This window comes from Mirounga angustirostris, unplaced genomic scaffold (genome assembly GCF_029215605.1).
Source record: "Mirounga angustirostris isolate CCGP_5_RB_7025 unplaced genomic scaffold, mMirAng1.0.hap1 SCAF_10, whole genome shotgun sequence".
NCBI classification, from domain to species: domain Eukaryota; kingdom Metazoa; phylum Chordata; class Mammalia; order Carnivora; family Phocidae; genus Mirounga; species Mirounga angustirostris.
The window spans coordinates 57949620-57975366 of record NW_026991718.1 but is presented as its reverse complement, the minus strand read 5'-3'; the positions used below and the strand labels follow the sequence as shown (position 1 = coordinate 57975366).

General features: G+C 36.0%; 1 protein-coding gene across 9 annotated transcripts in view; it reads right to left on the bottom strand.

The window, feature by feature from the left end:
* Window positions 1-13047: 13047 nt before the first annotated feature.
* The window catches only part of WDPCP (WD repeat containing planar cell polarity effector), a 482659-nt gene continuing 469959 nt past the window's right edge, over window positions 13048-25747 (bottom strand). For 3 of the 9 annotated variants that reach the window (XM_064572439.1, XM_064572436.1, XM_064572437.1), the window contains one exon: window positions 16805-18175. In XM_064572439.1, coding sequence (XP_064428509.1) covers window positions 18095-18175 — 81 coding nt within the window. In that variant the 3' untranslated portion in view covers window positions 16805-18094. Of the gene's footprint in view, window positions 15897-16803; window positions 18176-19595; window positions 19764-25747 lie in introns of those variants that run through there. The other 6 variants (XM_064572438.1, XM_064572444.1, XM_064572431.1 and 3 more) reach the window with 4 other exon arrangements.

Below are 25747 nucleotides of genomic sequence, written 5' to 3'. Positions count from 1 at the left end.
TTCTTTGTTTTAACTGTGGCTTTGTCTCCTTCAATTCCCTGTAGGTTCCACGAAGGCAGAGACTGACCTGTGTTAAACCTCTTTGTCTATCAGTGTAATCAAGTGCTAGGCACATAGTAAAGACTTGATAAATTATTTTATCTTTTTTTGTCGTTTGTTTCAACTTTTTAATTAAATTGCAGTTGGTTAACATATAGTGTAATATTAGTTTCAGGAGTAGAATTTAGTAATTCATCACCTACATATGACACCCAGTGCTCATCCCAACAAGTGCCATCCTTAATACCCATCACCTGTTTAATTCATCCTTCTGCCAACTTCCCCTCCAGCAACCCTCAGTTTGTTCTCTGTTGTTAGGAGTCTGTTTTCTGGATTGCCTCTCCCCGCCCACCCCGTGTTTATCTGTTTCATTTCTTAAATTCCACATGAGTGAAATCATAATTTATTTATCTTTCTCAGACTGACTTATTTTGCTTAACATAATACACTCTAGCTCTATCCATGTCATTGCAAATGGCAAGATTGCATTCTTTTTTTATGGCTAAGTAATATTCCATTGTGTATGTATGTATTTATGTACACACACACACCACAACTTCTTCATCCATTCGTCAGTCAATGGACATTTGGGCCCTTTCCATAATTTGGCTTTGTTGATAATGCTGCTGTAAACTGTTGGTGGGAATGCAAACTGGTGCAGCCACTCTGGAAGACAATATGGAGGTTCATCTAAAAGTTAAAAATAGAACTACCCTACCACCCAGCAATTCACTACTAGGTATTTACCCAAAGAATAAAAAATACTGATTTGAAGGGATATATGTACCCCAGTGTTTATAACAGTGTTATCAACAATAAATTATTATATCTTAAACGTACTTTATTTCCCAATATTTATCTTTTTAAAAAATATTTATTAAGTAACCTCTGTACCCAATGTAGGGCTCAAACTCACGATCCTAAGATTAAGAGTTGCACACTCTACCAACTAAGCCAGCTAGGCACCCCCCGTATTTATCTTAACCACACCATATTCATGGTTTAATTTAATCATGTTTTTGGTCAGTCATAGATTGTTCTAATTCAAATCTTCATCTTTAGAGAACCAAAGCTTACAGATCAGTAGTTCTCAATCTCATCAGACTGAACACCATCCTTTAAAAAATAAAATTCTTTTTCACATCCACTTTATTATCCTGAAATAAAATTTATAAACAGTACAACCTATTTATACATCTAATTTAAAAAGACAATATAGGAGTGCCTGGGTGGATCAGTCGGTTGAGCATCTGACTCTTGATTTTTGGCTCAGGTTATGATCTCAGGGTTGTGGGATGGAGCCCCGAGTCAGGCTCCATGCTCAAGTGGGGAGTTTGCTGGAGATTCCCTTCCCAGTGCATGAGTGTGCAATCTCTCTCGCTCTCAAACAAATCTTTAAAAAAATAAAAGACAATATAATGTTTGAAATTCTTTTAAAAAGCAATAAGGGAAACTGACTTATAATAAAATATTAGATATTTCAGTGTATAAGTGCTCAGGCAGGACTGCACCAGAAGTTCCAAGGAAATGGTCAGAGTCTTGCACTTACAACAGGATCACTGTTAAATAGACTGTACAAAGTGACAGAGGTGCATTTTATTGATGTTTAAAATATCACGAGTGGTGTTTCTTTTAGTAGTGTGATTTTCTGAAATGGTGAACTGCTCTTGAAAAAATTCCAAACTTTGCATTCTTAAAAACTTTAGCACATATCAATAGCATGCAAGAGTACATTGTGCTTATATGAAATATGTAATTAGATTCTAGGCTTACATAATTATAAATTTTTCCCTTATAATCATAAGGAGTTTGGAAGTCGTGGGACATTTCTTCATTGTATGGAACCATCCTCCTTGCTCACTTGCTTCTTGTCCCCTAAATATCAGCAGCACCTCACCCATTCTGATAATTTTAATCAAAATGCCACCACAGAGTTCCAAAAATATGTAAAAAATTTTAAATTGCCACATGTTTATTTATTTTTATTATTTTTAAAAGATTTATTTATTTATTTAACAGAGAGAGAGAGAGAGAGAGAGAGAGACAGAGAGAGAGGGAACACAAGCAGGGGGAGTGGGAGAGGGAGAAGCAGGCTTCCCCCTGAGCAGGGAGCCCAATGTGGGGCTGGATCTCAGGACCCTGGGATCATGACCTGAGCTGAAGGCAGATGCTTAACGACTGAGCCACCCAGGCGCCCCTAAATTGCCACGTGTTTAAAAATCAATTCCCTTTTATTAGGGGATGCCACCCCTTGATGATAATGTTGAAAATGATTTTGATTTCCAGATAGAATCAGCATTCTTCAAACTGTGTTTTGTGATAAACCAGTTTTTGACATGATAATAGAATACCCATGAAGGAGAAAACATTCTGTAGTTAAAACAAAATAACCTTTTTTTTTGTCTGAACTGCATGACTTTTCATAGCCTTTAATGTGTTAATAGGTATTGTCAATTTACCAGAGGAAGATGCTGTATTTCCTCAAACTATCCATTGTGGAGTCTTTTTGAAATTGCTGAATTAGATTATTTAAAAATATATACCCTTTAGGCATATTAGACTCTGTGGGTTGCATTTTCAAGATAAAACATGAATGTCTATAAAATGATCTATTCATAATAGGAGATAGGCAGGCCTTGGTAAGCTAGATAATCTTTAGAGTTGTGTATGTCTTGCCACATGTGAGCCTTTCGGTTCCAAATTCCACCAGAATATTATGGAACAATTAAATACTGGACTGTGAAATTTAATAAACTTAGGAAAAGTTATGAAAAACTTATGAAAAATCATTACTGCACAATTAACTTTGGTATCATTCTAAAAGTGGCAGGAAGATGGAATGGCCAAAATTGGTGAAATAGGTTAATACCAAGTCTCCTTTGTTGACCAATCTGGTCTTAAATTTGTTGTGGATTGTTAAAATTTTCCTTTTGTTAATAATTCAAAAAAATTCATGAAGAGATTATATGCAAATTGGAGAAGACAGAACTCCGTGTAAAATATATAAATGTATCTCTAAAAAGGTACCAAGGGGGCACCTGGCTGGCTCAGTCCACAGAGCATGCAACTCTTGATCTTGGGGTTGTAAGTTCAAGCCCCACATTGGGTGTAGAGATTACTTAAAAATAAAATCTTAAAAAAATGCTGAACATAGAAATAATCTAGATTTTTGGAGAAACCTCAAGCAAAGTTGATGGTCAGATGAAAAGTCAAAGAGAATGAAATGCACTAACGGCTAGAAAGAGCACAAATAAAATATATAGAAACTGTTACTTCTTGCCAAATATTTGTTACAGATGTTTGCAAGTAATAAATTTCCTGCTAATTTCCTTCACCTACTTGAAGAGGTGATTCTGGTTCTTGGTTGATAAATATTGTAGTTTTGTAACTCACGTGCATTAGCATCACACATATGATGTAGAATTACTAATTTTAAACTACCTAGCTGGCAGGAAATCTGTGATCATACCAAAGTTTCAGAGAAAATAATAAAATAAAAGAAATAAAGACTCCAGTCTTTATCCCAATATTAGGAACTCCTCAGTCTTTGTCAATAATAGAAACAACATGACTGGATCAAAAAGTAGGCTCCATATATAGGTCCACTCTACCTCTGCTTCTAGCCCCTAGTTGGGATGCCTGGGTGGCTCAGTCGGTTAAGTGTCTGCCTTTGGCTTAGGTCATGATCCCAGGGTCCTGGGATTGAGTCCTGCATCGGGCTCCCTGCTCAGCGGGAAGCTTGCTTCTCCCTCTGCCTGCCACTCCCCTGCTTGTGCTGTCTCTCTCTGACAAATAAATAAAATCTTTAAAAAAATAAAATGCCCCTAGCTCCTTTAACCAGAACATATGCTAGCCCTTTGATATGTTTAACAGCACATCAGTAGTTCCAGAGAGTTGAGAGAAGATAATAAATGCTTCAGATTGTGATTGGACTGAACATGATAAAAAAAATAAGTTAAAAACTATTTTTCGGGGTGCCTCGGTGGCTCAGTCATTAAGCGTCTGCCTTCAGCTCAGGTCATGATCCTAGGGTCCTGGGATCGAGCCCCACATCGGGCTCCCTGCTCAGTGGGAAGCCTGCTTCTCCCTCTCCCACTCCCCCTGCTTGTGTTCCTATTCTCGCTGTGTCTCTCTGTCAAATAAATAAAATCTTAAAAAAACCCCACTATTTTTCCATATAATGCTGGTAAGATCTTATGTAGCATGGTGCAAGGAGATGTTATCTTGGGGCGGTTGGGTGGCTCAGTCAGTTAAGCGACTGACTCCTGGTTTTGGCTCAGGTCATGATCTCATGGGTCTTGGCATCCAGCCAGAGTAGGGGTGGGGGTGGGGTCTGCCCACTATGGGGGTCTGCTTGAAGATTCTCTCCCTCTGCCCCTCCCCCCATGTGCATGCATGTACTTTCTCCCTCTCTAAATGAAGAAATCTTTAAAAAAAAAGAAGAAAGAAAAGAATGAAAGAAAGGAAGAAAGAAAAAAATGTTATCTCGCTGTTATCCCTGAGGAAAAATGTGGCTGACTTTATGGAGACCTTGACACCAATTCAAGGGGTTGGTTACCATGGTCATATACAAATTGGCTGGGAGAAAATGAGGAGGAAACAGTGACTATGGCAACTCTATGCTCTACATCCAAAGGAAGCATCAACCTGATCAATTGATCTGAGAAAAGTAGTGTTGTCATTTCCCTCACTGAATTATTTGGAATGTTTGTCAATAAGAACAGTTGCAGAATTTTCCAAAGCACTGTTTGTGGTAATAACTATTTCCTAAATATTGTGCCTATTTAAAAAAAAAGAAAAGAACATTAAGGAAGTGACTTTTAAGTACAAATAATGTTGTTTCAAGTATTCATATTAAATAGGTGCATTCTATAGGGAGCTTGGCAGAAACATTGAAAAATAACAGTAATTGTAATTCATAATTCATACCAATCAGTCTTGAAACTCACAATGCAGAAGTGGGAGGCAGTATCCAGTGATTAACAACTTCATAGTTTTTACACATCTGAGAAATGACTACTCAGATGAATTTTATCTTTGGCAAGCATATTTTTATAAGAAATGTGGATGTGCCTATTTTAACAATTGTTTTCTGTATCATGGAAAGTATTCCACACAATTTTAAATTTTCTATATTAGAGAATTCTTTAATGTACACTTGTTAAATATATATATACATATATATGTATATTACCCATATTACCTTTTTATTTTTTGTTTTAGATGTAAGAACATGCTCATATGTTAGGTACTTACATAAATTGTTACATTATTTTTTCTCATGCAGTACCTTTTTGTTTATGTGGTTCAAATATATTCTTCCTTTAAACTCTTTAGGGAAAAAAAAAAAAAGCAACAGCTGGGACCCCTGGGTGGCTTGAGTCACTTAAGCGTCTGCCTTCAACTCAGGTCATGATCCCAGGTCCTGGGATCGAGCCCAGCATCGGGCTCCCTGCTCAGCGGGGAGCTTGCTTCTCCCTCTACCTGCCACTCCCCCTGCTTGTGTTCTCTCTCATTCTGACCAATAAAATCTTAAAAAAAAAAAAAAGCAACAGCTGCAGATAAGATAGCAGATATTTACAAAAGTGCTTTTACTTTTAAAGCATCAATGTTCATCTTAGAAATATTTCCTAATGATGTAAGTGTAGCAAAACTGTCCTTTCTAAATGGAGAAAACCACTTTGCTACTGTGGAATTCTGACCACAGATGATCCATGGTACCAAAATGTGTTGGGAAAAAAAAAAATCCTTGAAGTTCATCAAGATCAAATGTAGGTAAACCAGTGTATGAAACAACTATAGGCTGCTGGTCCCAGGTTCCTTCCTGCTAGGGTTCAGCAGCTTGTCGCTCTTAGGATGGCAAAGTAGGTGATTTCTACCAAATATTAATGACATAGGACCATGTTATTTCTGCTCTAGGACTCTAGAGGAGCACAAGGTTTCAGTTATCCTAAATGCAGTTGTCAGGGAGTATTACCTGCTTTGAGGGGGATGCTCTCTAGCCGGAAAGAAAATGCAAGCACCTTTATGATGGGAGAAGCAATGAGCTATTTAATTAAAGAATTGGGCATCTTTGCTTTCTTAAGGCAAAACAGCAGAGGAGTCAAAAGGAAACAAGCTAATTAATAGGAAGATGCCCAGGTAGTTGAAGGAATCTTCCAGAACTCTGACTCTGTCTAGTTAGGTCTAGCACTGGAGATGAAAACCTGGAATGATGATGTCTCACCTGGCCAGATGACTCAGAACCCTTTGCTGCACACCAAGGCAGCATTCCTTACTCTCTCCTGGATAAAAGGGGACAAGTGGTCAGAGTGGACAATTTACAGTTACACAGAGACACCTTTTTATAATGAAACATTGCTTGAAAAAGCACTCTTTGCCCCTCCTTTAGCAACAAAATCCCTCCACTTAAGACCAGAAGAATTCTGTTTTACTACATTTGCCAATTTATGAAGTGAATGGCAAACTACTGATATTTAGTTGTTACATACAAAAGTTGAAGAAAAAAAATTTGAAGGAAATGAGGGAAAGTATCATTTATCACTTATAAAGGCAAGTACATGAACATTCATTTGTCATGCAGTCTGCCTTGTATTTTCTCTCAGGTTAACTAAGGTACAAAATAAGGAGGAATAAGATGCAAATGCTAGTTACTATAAAAATGCCTGCGTATCTATAAAATCCAAGGGCTGGCAACTAAAACATAGTCAAATGATTTTAGGATTTTTTTTCAATATTGATACATCAGCATAAGTATTCACTTCCAAATAACACTTTTTGATTTTTTTTTTCTCCTTCCTGCAGGAAAATTCCAGTAAAGTAATAAACTCGAGGTTTGGGGTCTTTTTTTGGGGGGGGGGAATTTTAGTGAAAGACCTATAGGTTTATATCAGCCATGTTTGTGCTATGTCTAGAAAGCCCCCTATTTTGGGAAACTTAATCTGAAAGCTTTCTCTTCAAAACGAAGGCATCAAATTAAAAAAAAATATATATATATATGTAGTTTCTTTAATGTGATGCTAAGATAAATCTTTTTTTCCTGTTTATATTGCTTTAATCCCTGTCAAATGTAGTTTACGAAGGGAAAGGACAAGTACCCTTGTATAGATTATACAGACACAGCACAGCACCATGGGGCCCATGGGAGGGGCGGGGGAGACAGCACTTTTTTCTGGGAGAAGCATCTCTAATCCCAGGAATGGTTCTCGGCTCCAGGCTGGCAGCCGGGGGCATAGATATCTTACTAAAGTGCTGCAGCACAGTGGCCTCAACTATTAAACTGTAAACAGTCAGTCATTCTCACTTAAACTAGTGTGACTCTTCTTCTTTCTCGTCTTGGGTGTCCCCGGAACCTTGGGCTACTAGGATTGAATTCTCAAGGATGCAGCGCAACACAGGAAGCCCTCTAAGCACTGCAAGGTAATGGATCTCACATTTATGAAATGTCCGTTAGATGTAGGCGCTGGGATAGATTCTTTTCATTTAATTCACATAATCCTCAAGTGAGTTTAGATATTTTTATTCTTTTATAAATTATAAGAACTGAGACTAGGAAAAGTTAAGTAACTGTTGAGATCATTTAGCTGTTAATAAGCACTTTAGATTTTTAATTGTGTTTACTCTGATACCAAGTCAGTTATTTTGCCAATTTGCATAATCTGAAACACAGTGTGAATGCAAATTATTTCTGCTCGTCAAAAGCAGGAACAAATTTTTATAATTGGGTTGGGTAGGTCATCTTTTGGAAGTGACATCATATCCCCTTCTGAGTGGGGGGTTGTTGATGAGTAAGAGGCAAAGAAGATCTTTTCTGGGAATAATGCACCTGAGTTGGAGCCCCTCTACAACCATCACCATTTGACAGGGAGTTGACTATCAGGCCTTGGGTGATAACAAGAAAGCAATCATTTAGGTCACTGATGCACTAGAACCTCAGAGTCAAAGCAGATTAGAAAACGGGTAATCATGTAACTTAGCTCGAAATCCTTCATTTTGACATTCTGTTTAACTCATTGTAAAGCCAGTTTTTATAGTGGCCTACAAAGGCCTAATCCTGACCATACCCCTTTCCCTTGTTGTCTTTCCAATCTCCTTTCCAGCCTCCTCCTCCACTATTTTTCTTCTTGATCATTATGTTCCAGCCACTCTGGCATTCAGATGTTTTTTTTTTTAATACATCAGGCATATCTATGCCTGTTTTGTCTTCTAGAACATTGTCTAGATATCCATAGGCCTCACTTTCTTTTCTCTTTCAAGTCTTTGTTCAGGCTGTCCTGATTATCCTCCTTAAAATTGCCGCACCCCCTATCTCAATGCTCTCTTACCTTGCTATATTTTTTTTTCCATAGCATCTATCACCTCCAACATACTATATAATTTATTATATTTATTATCTTCCCACTCCCTCCCAATTAGAATACAAGCTCTATAGAGATTTTTATCTCTTTTATTTATTGATACAACTCCAGTGCCTAGAACAGGGTCTGGCACAGAGTAAGTGCTTAGTAAATATTTGTTGAATGAATGGTTGAGTTAATGAATGGTCTCTTCTTCATTTTTTCAGAGGTTTTCTGAAACATAGTCAAATGATTTTAGGATTTTTTTGAAGCAATTATTTTGAAGAATCCCTCAGTGTGTTGTCATCAGACAGTGACCCCGATAAGTAGCGGATAAGTCCCAATTTCTCTGAGTGACAATATGGTCAGTCCATTTTCGGTAGAGTGACTTCGCTGTGATGATACTTGGATTAACATATATGAAAGACAAGCCTTGATTTTTTTCTTTGTTTCAGCTTATATAGTCTTAGATTTTTTTTTTTAGTAAATTTTTTTCTTTTCATTTTGGAAAATTTTGGATATAAAGTTGAGAAATAGAGTGAACTCTTAGGTACCTATCACACAGCTTCAACAGTTAATGCATGACTAGCCTCACTTTGTCAGTACTCCTTCTTGCTCACTGCCCATTCACCAAGATTATTGTGAAGCAAAAAGCAATGATAGGAAGACAACACATCATTTTATTTGTAAATTATCTGCGAAGTTTTAGATAAAGTTGAATATTGTTTAAACTCTTAACATTGCAGCTCATGATTTGTTTCAAAATATAGTAAAAATCACTGCTAAAGCAAGTCACTCATATTCTGGAGTTTTACTATATTTGTATCTTTCCATTTAAGATCTGCTAGACCAGTTTTCTGACTTTGGTTTGAATATGACTTCTTCAGTATTGGCTAACTAGCTCAATGTGTCGGACAAAAAACACAACTTCCTTTTAAGGTACCTGTTTTTCATGTAAATGGTCTTTTATATAAAATGATTGGATACTTTAAAAAAGGAAAGCTGTTTGTTTTTAGGGAAGTGGAATTATGGGTAATATGTAATTTTTCCAAAATTGGACTATATTATTACTGTTAAAAGAAAAAAACATTTTGTAATTAAGGGTTCCCTGCTTATCTGTGGAATATGAGATGACCAAATCAGTGATGCATGACAAAGGTCAATTTTGTTGTACCGATGGCTGAAGAAGAGCTGGATAAAATACTTTGTTCAGAGCAAATGAGCTGTGATTTTTATCTGAAAGCTTATTTTTTGAAGCATAAAGTCTGTCTTTGCTCTGGGGTTACTTCAAGACATTCTCAAAGCATGACCAAAGTCAAAAGTGTTTAATTTGCTGAAAGTTGTTATAGGCCCCTATGATCTGCAGGTATTTTTTAGATTAGAGACAGAGGTGAAGGTAATCACTTTGTGTAACCATCACAATGTGTGCATTATTAAAACAAAGTTTTAAAAAATTAAAATTCCTTAAATAATATATCTCATATGCAAATTTCAATCTTATTAGACTGTTACATGAAGTCTTAATAATTTTCTTAGCTTACCAGTTGTGAAGGCATAATAAAAAATTAGTCATTTGCTGTTGCTAAATTATAGTCCATGTTAAGGAACATATTCTGCTTAGAAACATTTGAAAGTTTTAAGTGCTGACTAGGAAATTTTTAAATGTTATATTATTTTAAAAAGATTTTCTTGACAGACAAATCAGCATCTCTGCCAGTTTTTGCATCATTATTTTTGGCAGGATAATAAGCTGTAATGCCAGGATTCAGATATATGGTAGTTGGAATTATAGATGATCCAAAAATTCATTCTCAAACTGTGATATATCTCACACCCATAGGAAGTAGGGTGTAGATTACAAATAACTAGGTGTATACATGATTTTAAAGCTACCCAAATAAAGATAAGTGGTTTCTAATAAGGGGATAACTTTTGAACTGCTGCAACTTTGATTATGTATTTTAAATTAACAGAACATTCAAAGCCTTAGCACTTTGTCAGGCTTTGGCAGTACATAATGGTAAATATGTAATAATGCTCTGCATTTCCTAAGAAGAAAGGCATAACTTTAAACAGTTTCTGATGTGTGTGTCCTTTGCTTATGCGGGAGCAGCTGAAGTCACAGGAGCGGGGTTAGTTGATGGAGTACAGTTTCCGAGGATGTGGTTGGTAAGGCCATCTTAAATGGTTATGTGTAAGGATGCTGGGCCACGTGGGTGAGGAAGGGCTGAAATCTGGTGCTTTGCCTGCTAAATTTATGCCCTTGTGTAGGGCTCAGGTGCCTAGAGGAGGCACTTTTCTCTTACACAGTTTATCCATTAGCCATCAGAGGCTCTGGTGGGTAGAGATGAGCTCCAGAGCTCAGGAGAAGTGATTCCTATCCCATAATGACAGTAGGCAAGCAGAAAGCAAAATCTAAATAGACTCTCTTTCAAATATTTATTTTATTGAGGGTAGGAAGATACTTTCTAGTGAAAAAACTTTACATACATACATATATCATTATGTTTGTAATAAATTTACCAGATGCACAGAACACAGCTTAACATTTTTAACTTTGTTAAAAAAAATTGTTTTCCTATCACTTATGACTAGATAGCATTATGTATACATACTCATTAAAGTTTGAGTGGCCCATAGAGCCTTACTTGGTCTGACTTCTCCCTACATTTCTGCCATTATTGCCTACAGTTTATTATATTTCAGCCATGGAGAAGTCTTTTCTTCTGTTCTTCAAAGACCAAGATCATTTTTGGGGGGAGACTTGGTATTCCCTCTGCTTGGTTCTGTTTCCGCCCGTGCCTTACCTTTGCATGGTGGGTTTCGTTTTATCCCTTAGGTCTTTTGTACCATACTGTGACCTTCCCTTTCTTACTTTCAGTCTCTGGCAGCAGCCTTGCCAGTCCAGTCTTCTCTCTCACATCATCTGTTTTTTCCCCAATAGTATCTATTACTGTATATTATCATCTTTTCTTTTCTTTTCCTTTCCTTTCCTTTTCCTTTTCCTTTTCCTTTTCCTTTCCTTTCCTCTTTCTTTCAAGATTTTATTTATTTATTTGACAGAGAGAGACACAGCGAGAGAAGGAACACAGGCAGGGGGAGTGGGAGAGGGAGAAGCAGGCTTCCCGCGGAGCAGGGAGCCCAATGCGGGGCTTGATCCCAGGACCCTGGGATCATGACCTGAGCCGAAGGCAGACACTTAACGACTGAGCCACCCAGGCACCCCTATCGTCATTTATTTCTTATCTGCTTCTCCCAGAATGTAAGTCTTCAAGAGCAGGGACCCTTGTTTGTCTTGTTTCCCAGAACAGTACCAACACATAATTGGTGCTCAATAATATTGTTGAATAAATTATTAAAGTGGGAAAGACTTGCTCAAAATATGTTTTAAAGTTATTTTTTTCTGGTTTTTATGTTGGCAGCGTGCTTCTCGCTTTTCTATATTTTGGTTCTTTAGTCAGTTTTCTTATGCTGTTTTCTGAACCAGACAGTTTCCTGTGAGGCATACTAAAGTTTTCAAATTTAAGTTAAAAAATAAATTGCTTGTTCCTGGTAAATAGCATCATGCAATGCCTGGTTTAATTTCAAATTTTCTGCAGATTTTGACTGTAAGTTTCAAGTACCTGTTAGTTATCTAGATCAGGATTCATAGTGTAGCCTTTAGTATCACTGTACGATTTAATAAGTAGATACAATTGCAAAACTACTTGATGGCAATAGGTTAGTGTTAACAAGAAGTATTTAAGAAATTTCTACGAAATGCTGTCATTTGAAGTAGTTCTGAAGTAGTTGATTTAAATGGTCCTGTTACCAGTTTATTCCAGTGACATTAAAGTACTTCTTGTAGACTGGTACTCAGGCAGCTACCTGTTCAGTCATCCCTGTAATCCAGCCTTAGGAAATAGATAGGTATGGGTATGGGTCAGTTTAGTTTGACAGCAGGAATTTGAGGATTTCCTGACTGATGTCCCTTATCAGTGAATTAGGAGGCAGGGTCATTTGCTCAGATTAAGGGGACAAATAGCAGGATGGGAGGGTTGAGGAAAACAGTGTAGAATGGAAAGGAATTGACTAGAAGTGGAGAAAGGTTACTGGGTGGAGCAGAGGACTGAGATAGGTAATGATGTATTTCAGTGGTACCAATCTGTTCAATTGTGTGAATAACTGGAATGATAAATTGTTGGGTAACATAATAGACAATTCTTATTTTTTTCAAGTTCTCTGACATATGTTTGACAACTGGAAAAAAACCCACTATCAGATGGGGTTTTCAGTGTATGTTAGTGTAGTTTATGAGACAATACAATATGAAGGGGGAGGGTAAAGGGATCTATATGATGGTAAGATTCTGTATTTCATTTGAATTGTTAAAATAGTGATTCTCTGTGGTTGCCAGGGGCTGGGGGGAGGAGGAACAGGGAGTTACTAACCAACAGGTATACAGTTTCAGTTATGCAAAATGGGTTAGTTGTAGTGATTTGCTGTACAACATTTTGCCTATGGTTAACAGTACTATGTTGTAGATTTAAAAATCTGTTAAGGACATAGATCTCATGTTAAGTGTTCTTACTACAATAAAACTTGTTTAAAAAGGGAAGAAACAGTAATTCTAAGAAGCCTGTGCAAAGTTAAGTAAATTTATTGTAAATCTCTACAGCAACCACTAAAAAAAGATATAATAAAAAACACAATACATTAAAATGAAATACTGAAAAAATACTCAATCCAGAAGAAGGCAAGAAAGAGAAAACACAGGAATGAAAACAGAAGGACAAAGAGAAAATAAAATGGGAGTCTTAAATCCAAATGTCAATATTTATATTAAATATAAATGGTCTAAATACAACAGTTGAAAGATAGCAGTTGTTAAATTCAATAATAATTTTTTCCAGAATTTTTAAAAAGATTTTATTTATTTATTTGATAGAGAGCACAAGCAGGGATAGTGGCAGGCAGAGGGAGAAAGAGAAGCAGGCTCCCCACAGAGCAAGGGAAGCCTGATGTGGGACTCAATCCCAGGACCCTGGGATCATGACCTGAGCCACCCAGGCACCCTCAATAATAATTTTTAAAAAGACTCTATTATATCCTGTCTAAAAGAAACCCATTTTAAGTTTAATGCTGTAGGCAGGTTAAAAGGAAAGGATGGAAAAAGATATACCATTCAAATACTAGTAAAATATTTGGAGTAGCTATAGTAACATTAGGCAAAGTACACTTCAGAGCAAGGAAAATTACCAAGGATATTACATAGTAATAAAGAACCAAGAAGACTTAACAATTCTAAATATTTATCTACTTAAGAACAGAGCTTTAAAAAAATACACGAGGCAAAAACTGGTAGAACTGAAAGGAGAAATGAGCAAATCCACTTGTAGGTGAAAATTTCAACATTCCTTTCAATAAGTGATAAACAAAATCAACAAAGATGTAAAACAACTGAATAACATCAACTAACTGGATCTAAATGAAATAGAGAATACAACACCCAAAAGAATAAAATATATATTCTTTTCAAGTGCTTGTAGAACATATACAAAGAATAGAATCAGCAAATGTTTTGTGTAAAAGGCCAGATAGTAAATATTTAGGCACTATGAGCTGTATGGCTTCTGTCACAACTATTCAAATATGCCACTGCAGTGCAAAAGCAGCGTTAGATAATTCATAAATAAATGAGTTTGGTTATGTTCCAATACTACTTTTTTTAATGGACATTGAAATTTGAATTTCATGTAATTTTCACAGGTCATGCAATGTTCTTTTGATATTTTCATCATTTAAAATGTAAAGATAATTTCTTCATCATTGAGCCATACAAAAGCTGTCAGGGACTGGATTTTGATGTAAAAATAGGCCATAGCTTGCTCTCCCCTGGCCAAAATAAACCATATCCTGGGGCATGAAACAAACCTTAAGAAATTTTTAAAAACTTAAACCATACAAAGTCTTTTCTCTAACAGTAATGGAATTAAATTATAAAACAGTATAAAAAGGTGTCTGGAAAATACACACGTTTGGAAATTAGACAGCATAGTTTTAAATAACCTGTGGATCAGAGAAGATGAAAGAAGTCTCAAGGGAAATTACAACATAGTTTGAATTGAATTAAAATGAAAATACAGGCAAACATATAAATACTTGTGGGATGCAGAAATAGAGGGAAATTTATAGCATTAAATTTACAGCACTAAAACAGAGGGAAATTTGGAGTACCAAATGCTTACATTAGAAAATAAGAAAGATCTTAATAATCTAAGCTTTTATCTGTAGGTTTTCTGTATAGAAAGTTCATTTCTTTCATTATGCTGTTATATGATTTTCTGATTGACTTGATATTCCTTTTATTGTGCCCATTCTTAAGATATGGATCCCTCTGGGGTGCCTGGGTGGCTCAGTTGTTAAGCGTCTGCCTTCGGCTCGGGTCCTGATCTCAGGGTCCTGGGATCGAGCCCTGCATCGGGCTCCCTGCTCCACGGGAAGGCTGCTTCTCCCTCTCCTACTCCCCCTGCTTGTGTTCCCTCTCTCGCTGTGTCTCTCTCTGTCAAATAAATAAATAAGATCTTTAAAAAAAAAAAGATATGGATCCCTCTTCTGACTTTATATTTTCTTTAATCCAATATGGCTAAATTATCCTTGACTTCTTCTTTTTTTTTTTTTTAAAGATTCAAAAAAAATTTAATCTCTACACCCAATGTGGGGCTCAAACTTAGAGTCACATGCTCCACTGACTGAGCCAGCCATGCACCCCTTCTTGACTTCTGTTCTGTGGCCAGTTTATCTTCTCTGAGCTACAGTTTGGTGGTTGGGTAATGCCTTGTATTTACTTTCTATACTCTTATAGTTGGGAAGGCTACGGGAGTAAGGGTAATTCAGCTGGGGTTTGTGTAGCCTTTTCTAAAGGAAATGGGTTGTGCTTTTTCTTTGAAATTTTATTAAGTGTCTGAACCAGGGTTCATTTCTTCTAACAATGGGATATACTTTTCCTGTGGAGGATATCTCAGAGTTCAGATGGTTTCCTCCATTTTGTTGTGTAACCCTCGTGCTTTTTCTTCCACTGGGAAGAAACATTCTACTCCATTTTACTTATGTATTTCTACTTCAAGATTTATAGTTTATAATAGTTCACTTTCCTTTTAGTTTTTGATTTTGCTAAATTCTGATTTACTGTTGTGAACCGTTGGCTATGCTATGTTTTAAACAGTGGGCCTGAAGTTTCCTCATTTCTTCACTAGGATATAGACGATGTATTTGGAGTTTGTCTACTCTGAAGACCTTTTCAGTCCCTTTTTCCTGAGCTACCTACTCACTTCCTCAATCTGCTTTTTTTGAAAGAGGGCACAATTTGTGAGAACTCTCATGATTTTTCTGACATTTCTTTTTTCAGAGCTTCTTTAGGGTGGAGGTGGGATGAAGATTATAGCCACTGCACACATTTCTTCAGTCAACATTTTTTTGAAGATTGTGGCAAATCGTCAGGAAAAATTTTCCTCCAGCCTCTTAGGTTCATTCTTGGGGGACCTGCAAATTAAACTACCAAAGACATGTTAGCAAGAGGAAAAGACAAGATTTAATTGTGTATGTTGCATTGGAATTAAATGTGACTGAAAAATTTGGAATTTGGGGCTTATATAGCATCTTAATCGGGGTGGGAGGGTAGAGGGGCATTTTTGGGAGAACAATGACTTCTTAGAGGGGCATGGGGAGAAGGGGCACTTACGAAAAAAACAAATGACTTTTTGGAAAGATAAGTGGGTCCTTAGGAGAAAAGATGATATGTATATAGTTTTGTGACAAAATCTGACTGGGTGTAGTGCTGACTTCTTTTTTAGGAAAGAAATTAGAATTGTTCCCTGGGAGGGGCTTTATGACAATTGAATTCTTTTGGGAGTTCTGCTTTTGGCAGATAAGGGATTTTAGAAAGTCAAATGCCTATAGCTCAAAATAATTTTTATGCCACAGTGGCTTATTTTTGACCCCTTCATATGGTTGTTTCTCCTTTCTTGTTTGTTTTCTCTGCCCTTTAAAATGTTCTTCAGTTGTTTTTGTTAGATTTTGAAAGAGAGTTTGTGATTCAGTTTTACTCTCCTCCCCCCCCGTTTTCTGAATCTGTAATATTTTATAGTAAGCAAAATTAATAAAGATATTAACATTTAAGAGAGTGCAAAATAGATCAAGAAGCAATTTATGAAAGAATAAATGAAATGCTCATACATGTTTTAAAAATTGTTCAAAATAAAAGCAGTGCAGTGAAATAATTATCAAATTAACAAAGAAAAATGAGCATTTATTGAGTATGCCATAAAAAAATCATATTCGAACCTGTTTCCTGAGAATTTGTGTTAAACTTTGTGAAAAAGAATGTGATATGTTTGAAAAAATTTTTTTAAAGATTTTATTTATTTGACAGAGACCAGGAGAGCACAGGCAGAGGGAGCTGCAGGCAGAGGGAGAGGGAGAAGCAGGCCCCCCGCTGAGCAGGGAGCCCGATGTAGGGCTCCATCCCAGGACCCTGGGATCATGATGTGAGCTGAAGGCAGTCGTTTAACCAACTGAGCCACCTAGGTGCCCTTGTTTAAAAATTCTTAAAAACATTTATTTTCTTTGACACAGCATTCCAACTCTAGGAATTTGATTTAAGGAAATACTCAGAAATAAGTATTTAAAAATAATGTAAATATGTCAATGTAAATATAAACCCTAAAATGAAACTTATCTAAATGCTGATCAACAGCTGAGTATTAAAGTGTAATTGCAATATACTCAACTAAAAAAAGCAGGACCCTGAACTATATATGTTACGTGATCCCAGTTTTATAATATACAGGCATACCTCAGAGATGTTGCAGGTTCAGTTCTAGACCACTGGAATAAAGTGAATCAAATGAATTTTTTGGTTTCCCAGTGCATATAAAAGTTATGTTTACACTATAGTGTAGTCTGTTAAGTGTACAATAGCATTATGTCTAAAAAATACACAGACCTTAATTTAAAAATGCTTTATTGCTAAAAAATGCTGACGATCATCTGAGACTTCACTGAATTGTAATCTTTGGTGGTAGAGAGTCTTGCCTTGATATTGATGTCTGCTGATTGATTAGGGTGGTGGTTGCTGAAGTTTCAGGTGGCTTTGGCAATTTCTTAAAATAAGACAACAGTGAAGTTTGCCACATCAGTAGACTCTTGCTTTCACGAATGATTTCTCTGTACCGTGGGATGCTGTTTGATAGTATTTACCAACAGTAGCAGCTTTCAAAATTGGCGTCCATCCTCTCATACCCTTGCCACTACTTCATTAACTAAGTTTCTGTAATGTTCTAAATCCTTCATTGTCATTTCAACATGTCTTCACAGCATCTTCACCAGGAGTAGGTTCCAACTCAAGAAACCACTTTCTTCATCCATAAGAAACTTTCCTAATCCATTTAAGTTTCATCATGAGATTCAGTCACAGAAATTTAGTCCCATCTTCAGGCTCTGCATCTAGTTCTAGTTCTCTTGCTATTTTCACCACATCTGCAGTTCCTTCCTCCACTGATGTCTTGATCTCCTCAAAGTCATCCAGGAGTGTTGGAATCAGCTTCTTCCAAACTCCTGTTCATGTTGACCTCTTCCCATGAATCATGAATGTTCTTAACAGCATTTAGAATGGTGAATGCTTTCCAGAAGGTTTCAACTTGCTTTGCCGGATCTTCAGAGGAATCAGTATCTATGGCAGCTTATGAAATGTATTTCTTCAGTAATAAGACTTGAAAGTTGAAATGACTCATTGATCCTTGGACTGCAGATTGGATGTTGTGCTAGAAGGCATGAAACATAATAAATCTCATTTTGTATCTCCATCAGAACTCAGGTGCATTGGTAATGAGCAGTAATATATTCAGGGGAATCTTTTTTTCTGAGCAGTAATTCTCAACAGTGGGCTTAAAATATCCAGTAAACTATGTTGTAAACAGATGTGCTATCATTCAGGCAGGCTTTGTTGTTCCATTTCTAGAGCAGAAGGCAGAGCAGATTTAGCGTAATTCTAGAGGGTTCTAGGATTTTGGGAATGGTAAGTGGGCATTGGCTTCAACTTCAAGTCACCAGCTGTATTAGCCCCTAAAAAGAGAGCCTGTCCTTTGAAGGCAGGCATTGGCTTTCTTCTAGCTATGAAAGTCCTAGATGGTACCTTCTTCCAGTAGAAGGATGTTTTGTCTACACTGACAGTTTGTTTTTTAAGTGTAGCCACTTTCATAAATGATCTTAGCTAGATCTTCTAGATTAACTCCCTGCAGCTTCTACATCAGCACTTGCTGCTTCACTTCTTTCCTTAAACACATGAGCCAATTTCTGCTAGCTTCAAACTTCTCTTCTGCAGCTTCCTCACCTCTCTGAGCTTTCATAGAATTGAAGAGTTAGGACCTTGATCTGGATTAGATTTTGGCTTAAGGGATTGTTGTGGCTGATTTAATCTTCTATTTAGACCACTAAAACTTTCTCCATATCAGCAATAAACAAGGCTGTTTCTCTTTCTTACCATTCGTGTAATCACAATTGTAGCACTTTTCATTTTCTTCAAGGACTTTTTCTTTGCATTCACAATATGGCTAACTGTTAGGTGCAAGAGGCCTAGATTTTGACCTGTCTCAGCTTTGACATGCCATCTTTACTTTAATCATTTCTAGCTTCTGATTTATAGTGGGAGACCTGCAGCTCCTTGTTTTACTTGAACACTTGGAGGCCATTGTAGCATTACTGATTGGCTTAATTTTAATATTGTTGTATTTCAGGTAATAGGGAAATCTAAGGAGAGGGAGAGAGACAGAGGAATGGCTCATCGGTGGAGCAGTCAGAACTCACAGAACAATTATTATTAAGTTTGTCATCTTATGTAGGTTCAGTTTGTGGTGCCCCAAGGCAATTGCAATAGTAAGATCAAAGATCACTGATGATAGATCATTATAACAAATATAGTAATAGTGACAAAGTTTGAAATATTGGAAGACTTATCAAAATACAACACAAGAGACATGAAGCAAGCAATGACTACTATTGAAAAAATTTCTTAGTGTAGGGTTGCCACAAAGCTTCAGTTTGCAAAAAACAAAAAACAAAAAACCCCCAAAACATAATTTCTGTGAAACCCAGTAAAGCAAAGTGCAATAAAATGAGGTATGCCTCTATTTACAGAAAAGGAGAGTAAAAAGAAATAGAAGTTTCAAATTTTATTCTTTAAAATTTTTATGTATTTTAAAAAACATTCTATAATATATAATTTAAATTCAGAGAAAAAATAAGGTTAAAACGTATCTAATCTGGGGGCACCTAGCTGGCTCAGTTGGTAGAGCATGTAACTCTTGCTCTCAGGGTGGTGGGTTCAAGCTCCACGTTGGACATAGAGTTTACCTAAAAATAAATAAGCAAAAAAAAAAAGTTATCTAATATGGATAAAATAAATATAAAGAAACACTTGAATGCAAATTTAAGAAGTATTAAATAAGAGGATAAAAATAAGAGTTTAAAGTGGTAAGATAGCAAAAATATTAAGACAATAATATAAGCTAAGTATAACCAATTTAGAATAACCAGAAAGTAAAGGATTAAATAACAAAATGATAAAATATATTCAAGTGATGCAAAGAATAAAATAGTCTAAGATTAAGAAATTGAAAAAATCACGCAAATATGGAGGAGGTAGGTAGAAACTCAAATTAAATCTAGACATTAACATCCTGTAAGATTGTTAACAGGTTCTGGGTTGAGGAAGTTTCACAGCTTGAGTGCTTTACTGCAGATTTTTTTAAAAGTAAGCTTGATGCCCAATGTGGGGCTCAAACTCAAAACCCTGAGATCAAAAGTTGCATGCTCCACTGACTGAGCCAACCAGGTGCCCCTTTACTGCAGATTTTTGAGGGATAAGGGGCAATATCTATTTAATGGTGTCATTTCTCTCATGCTTCTCATATATGCAAAAGCAGTAGTTCTCAGATACTTTAAAGGAAATTTGAGTTTGCTTCATTATTCTGTCTTGTTTTTGGAAGTCCTTAATTATTTTGTAGAACTCTGTGTATGAAATATTTTCTGAATCATTGTCATAATCGAGGAATGTTTATGAAAGCAGAAAGCATTCAAAAAGGTTCAAGTAAAACTCTCTTGGAAATCCGAGTTGATATCTTAAAGGGCATTTCATTTCATTCAACTGCTGGCAGCCTCTAGGAAACAGCTCTGTGGAACCAGCTGGCTTATTGACATTTCTCTGCATGTTTGTTTCTCTCTTCTTATTCATTATAAACTGACTTTCCTGCTCACGTATTTACTTGCATATGGCCTTATCATGACCATTTCAAAATGATAGCCTAAGACCTATAGTCTACATGACTTCTAGCTTTTCATCCCACAATTGAGTGTCCCATCTTATAATTCCAAATTGCCAGGAGATAATAATAAATTGCTTCGATCAGTTGTGTTCTGGAGGTAAGGTTGGGAGTGAAGGGACAGGGTCAAATGGTACAAGAGATCTGTCCCTTCCAGGGTTATGAGCAGGACAGGTTTTCAAAGAAGAAATTAGTCGCATCTCTTGTATATGTCATGAGTAATTTTATTTTTTATATATTATGTTAATAATTACAGAGTAAAGCAAAGGATCATCTTTTAGTCTGACAGTGCCTTTTACTCTTCTTGTGAATTATGTGAACACATCTCCTCTCTTGATAGTGGTAACTTCATTAAGTGACACAAAATGAGAACATGCTGACTTCTAGCTAGTCCCCCCTTCAATAAATTTCTGTATTTAATTCTTTTATATAAAGTGTTATCAAATGAAGGCTTTAATTCTACCTCTTAAAAATTAAATGACATTTATTTGACATTTTAAAATAAAGAAGTCATTTATGTTACCTTAGACTTTTTTTGACATTTCTAAATAAAGTCTATTCATGTTATATAGACATTAAAACCTAATATTTTAGGAAAATCTTATTCTGTGTACATTTCTGGCATCACTTCCTGTATAATTTTTAAATTTGAAATCTTCTTAACATGCACAATAAATAGATTATGATATACTGAAGGATTAAGCTTTACTGTCTTGTGTCAGATTAATCCCTCATATATAGATCATCATTTGAACTGACAGAAATATGGCTGCAATTCAGCAAAAAAGCTCAATGGATAAATTGTTTTATGTAGGGTGAATTCTACACTTCTTTACTAGTTGTTGTATAATTCTCTAAATTTAAATAAATCTCATAAACATATTTTTCTTAGACTTCCATAGAGATTCATGGAAAAGGTGCCTCTGATGTTTTATGTGGTGAAATAGTGCCATTAAATATTCTATTTGGATTTTCCCACTTTATTGAGGTAACTCACTTGGTAAGGGTATTTTTAAAAATTTTTACATAAAAGTTGATATTATTTTGAACTTCATCTCATTATACAAGTACAAATTTGCTTTTAAACAAAATAGTTAAATCTATAAAAACATTGTCCACTTGTTTATGTTTTTGAATGAACAGGTAAAAGCTATAAATGCATATAGGTGAATATTAAAATGACCATGAAAAGTAAAGATAGTTGTTATAGTATGAGGAATGTGGTTTGTAATTAATGTACATATATTTAAGAAATATTTAAAGGGAATTTAAATAAAGCATACTTTTTTCCTAACAGGAGATGGTCTGAAAATGATTTGTAACTATCGTAAATAGTTGAGTGATAGAGTAGAAATACTGACTTTAAATAAAATTGCTTTATTTTTTTTTTTTTTAAGATTTTATTTGTTAGAGAGAGAGAACAAGCAGGGGAGGCGGCAGGCAGAGGGAGAAGCAGGCTCCCTGTCGAGCAAGGAGCCAGATGCGGGACTTGACCCCAGCACCCTGGGATCATGACCTGAGCCAAAGGCAGACGGTTAACCGACAGCCACCCAGGTGCCCCTAAATAAAATTATTTTAATACTTAAAAAATAAAAGTTTGGGGGTACCTGGGTGGCTCAGTCAGTTAAGCATCCAACTCTTGATCTCAGCTCAGGTCTTGATTTCAGTGTTGTGAGTTCAGACCCCATGTTGGGCTCCATGCTGGGCATGGAGCCTACTTAAAAATAAATAAATGAATTAACAATAAAAATAAAAATAAAAAATAAAAGTTTTAAGGGCATCTGTCTGGCTCAGTTGGTAGAGCATGTGACTCTTGATCTTGGAGTCATGAGTTCAAGCCCTGCATTGGGTATAGAGCTTACTTACAAGAAAAGTTTTAAGAAACTTATATAACTCATGAAAATATTTGTGTGTAGTTTATGTTAGAATAATTGTGAGACTGGGGTGCCTGGGTGGCTCAGTTGGTTAAGTGTCCAACTCTTGATTTTTGGCTCAGGTCATGGTCTCAGGGTCGTGAGATCAGGCTCTGTGTTGGGCGTGGAGCTTAAGATTCTCTCTCCCCCTCTCTCTCTGCCCCCCTTCCCTCCCTCTCTAAAAAAAAAAAAATTGTGAGAGAATTAAGGAATGCTGCTTGTTTTCTTTGAGAATGGAAGTAGAATATCAAAGTAGATTTTTAGCAGAGCAAAATTAAATCTGGATTTTTTATTTTTCAGTTTATTTTTATTTTTATTAGTTTTTTAAGTAGCCTACATGGCAAATGTGGGACTTGAACTCACGACCCTTAGAGCAAGAGTTGCATGCTCTACAGGTTAAGCCAGCCAGGTGCCCCTTTATTTTTAAAATTATTTTATTGTAAGTATATATAGTTCACATACAATGTTATATTAGTTTCAGATGTATAACATAGTGATTTGACAATAATATACATTATGAAATGCTCACTATAAGTGTAAAGCATCATCTGTCACCACACAAAGTTATTACAATATTTTTTTTTAAAGATTTTATTTATTTATTCATGAGAGATAGAGAGAGAAAGGCAGAGGCAGAGGGAGAAGCAGGCTCCCTGTGGAGCAGGGAGCCCGATGCGGGACTCGATCCCAGGACCCTGGGATCATGACCTGAGCTGAAGGCAGACGCTTAACCGACTGAGCCACCCAGGCGTCCCAAGTTATTACAATATTATTGACTGTATTCCCTATGCTGCACATTTCATCCCTTTGACTTATTTTATAACTATTTTGCTCATCTTCCCACACTCTCCCCTCTAGCAATCACCAATTTATTTTCTGTATTTATGAGTTTGTTTCTGTTTTTTTATTGTTTATTCATTTATTTTTTAGATGCCACATATAATGAATTATTTGCTATTTCTCATTCTCCATCTGCCTTATCACACTTAGCATAATACCCTCTAGGTCCATCCATGACACAAATGGCAAGATTTCCTTCTTTTTTATGGCTGAGTAATACTCCTTTGTGTAGATATCTTCTTTATTTATTCATCTGTCTGTAGATACTTAGCTTGCTTCTGTAGCTTGGCAATTATAAATAGTGCCCCAGTAAATGTAGGGGTAAATCTTTTTAAATTAATGTTTTTGTTTTATTCAGGTAAATACCCAGAAGTAGAATTACTAGATCATATGGTAATTCTGTTTTCAATTTTTTTGAGGAATCCTCCATACTGTTTTCCATAGTGGCTGTACCAGTTTACATTCTCACCAATAGTGCGTGAGGGTTCTCTTTTCTCCACCTCCTTGCTAATACTTATTTCTTGTCATTTTGATAGTAGCCATTCCTACTGGTGTGAGGTGATATCTCATTGTGGTTTTGGTTTGTTTCACTGATGATTAATAATGTTGAACATCTTTTCATATGTCTGTTCCATCTGTATGTCTTCAGAAAAATGTTAAGTCAGATCACCTCTGCCCATTTTTTAAACTGGGTTGTTTGGTTTTTTGGTGTTGTTTTCTGAGTTCTTTATATATTTTGGATATTATCTCTTCTCTCATTCAGTAGGCTGCCTTTTTTTGTTGTTGTTGGTTTCCTTCACTATGTAAAAGCTTTTTAGTTTGATGTAGTCCCAGTTATTTATTTTTTGCCTTTTTTTTTTTTGAGAGAGAGAGCGAGTGAGGAGGGGTAGAGGGAGAGAGAGAATCCCAAGCAGGTTGCATGCCCAGCATGGAGCCCGAAAGAGGAGTTGCTCTCACGACCCTCAGACCATGACGTGAGTTGAAATCGAGAGTCAGATGCTTAACTGACTGCGCTACCCAGGTGCCCTTGTTTTTGCTTAAAAAAAAATATATTTGTTTTGCTTTTGTTGTCCATGTTTGAGGGGTCAGATCCAAAAATATTGCTAAGACAAATGTCCATGAGTTTACTGCACTTGTTTTCTTCTAGGAGTTTTATGGTTTCGGGTCTCATATTTAGGTCTTTAATGATTTTGAGTTTATTTTTCTATATAGTATAAGAGAGTGGTCCAGTTTCATTCTTTTGCACGTAAATGTCCAGTTTTCCCACTGGTCGTGAGTTCAAGTCCCACATTTGCTATGTAGGCTACTTTAAAAACTAATAAAAAAGAGATTGTCTTTTCCTCATTGTCTACTTTTGCCTTTGCTTCCTTTGTCATAGATTAATTGACCATATAAATGTGGGTTTATTTCTGGGCTCTTTATTCTCTTCTGTTAATCTATGTTTCTGTTTTTGTGCCAGTACCATATTGTTTTGATTACCATTGTATAGTTGTATAGCTTTGTAGTATAGTTTGAAATCTGGGATTATGATACCTCCAGCTTTGTTCTTCCTTCTTGAGATTGTTTTTGCTATTTGGGATTTTTGTGGTTCCATACAAATTTCAGGATTATTTGCTCTAGTTTTGTGAAAAATACTATTGATACTTTGATAGGGATTGCATTGAATCTGCAGATTCCTTTGGGTACTATGGACATTTTAACAATATTATTCTTTTAATCCATGAGCATGGAATATTTTTCCATTTCTTTGTGTCATATTCAGTTCATTCATCGGTGTCTTATAGTTTTTTTTTTTTTTTTTGGTCATGGTAAGTGTACTCTTTAATCCCCATCCCCTATTTCCCCTACCCAACTCCCCTAATCTCCCCTCTGGTAACCATCTGTTTATAATTATATGTTTATATAATCTTTATAATTATGTTATAAAGAGTCTCTTTATTGGTTTATCTTTTTTTTCTTTGTTCATTTGTTTTGTTCAAGTTTTTATTTAAATTCTAGTTAGTTAACATATAGAGTAATATTGGTTTCAGGAGTAGAATTTGGTGATTCATCACTTACATATAACACCCAGTGCTTGTTACAACAAGTGCCCTCTTTAATACCTATCACCCATTTAGCCCATTCCCCCATCCCTTCCCTACATCAACCCTCAGTTTGTTTTCTCTATAATTAAGAGTCTCTTATGATTTGCTTCCCTCTTTTTTCCCCCTTCCCCTATGTTTATCTGTTTTGTTTCTTAAATTCCACATATGCGTAAGATCAT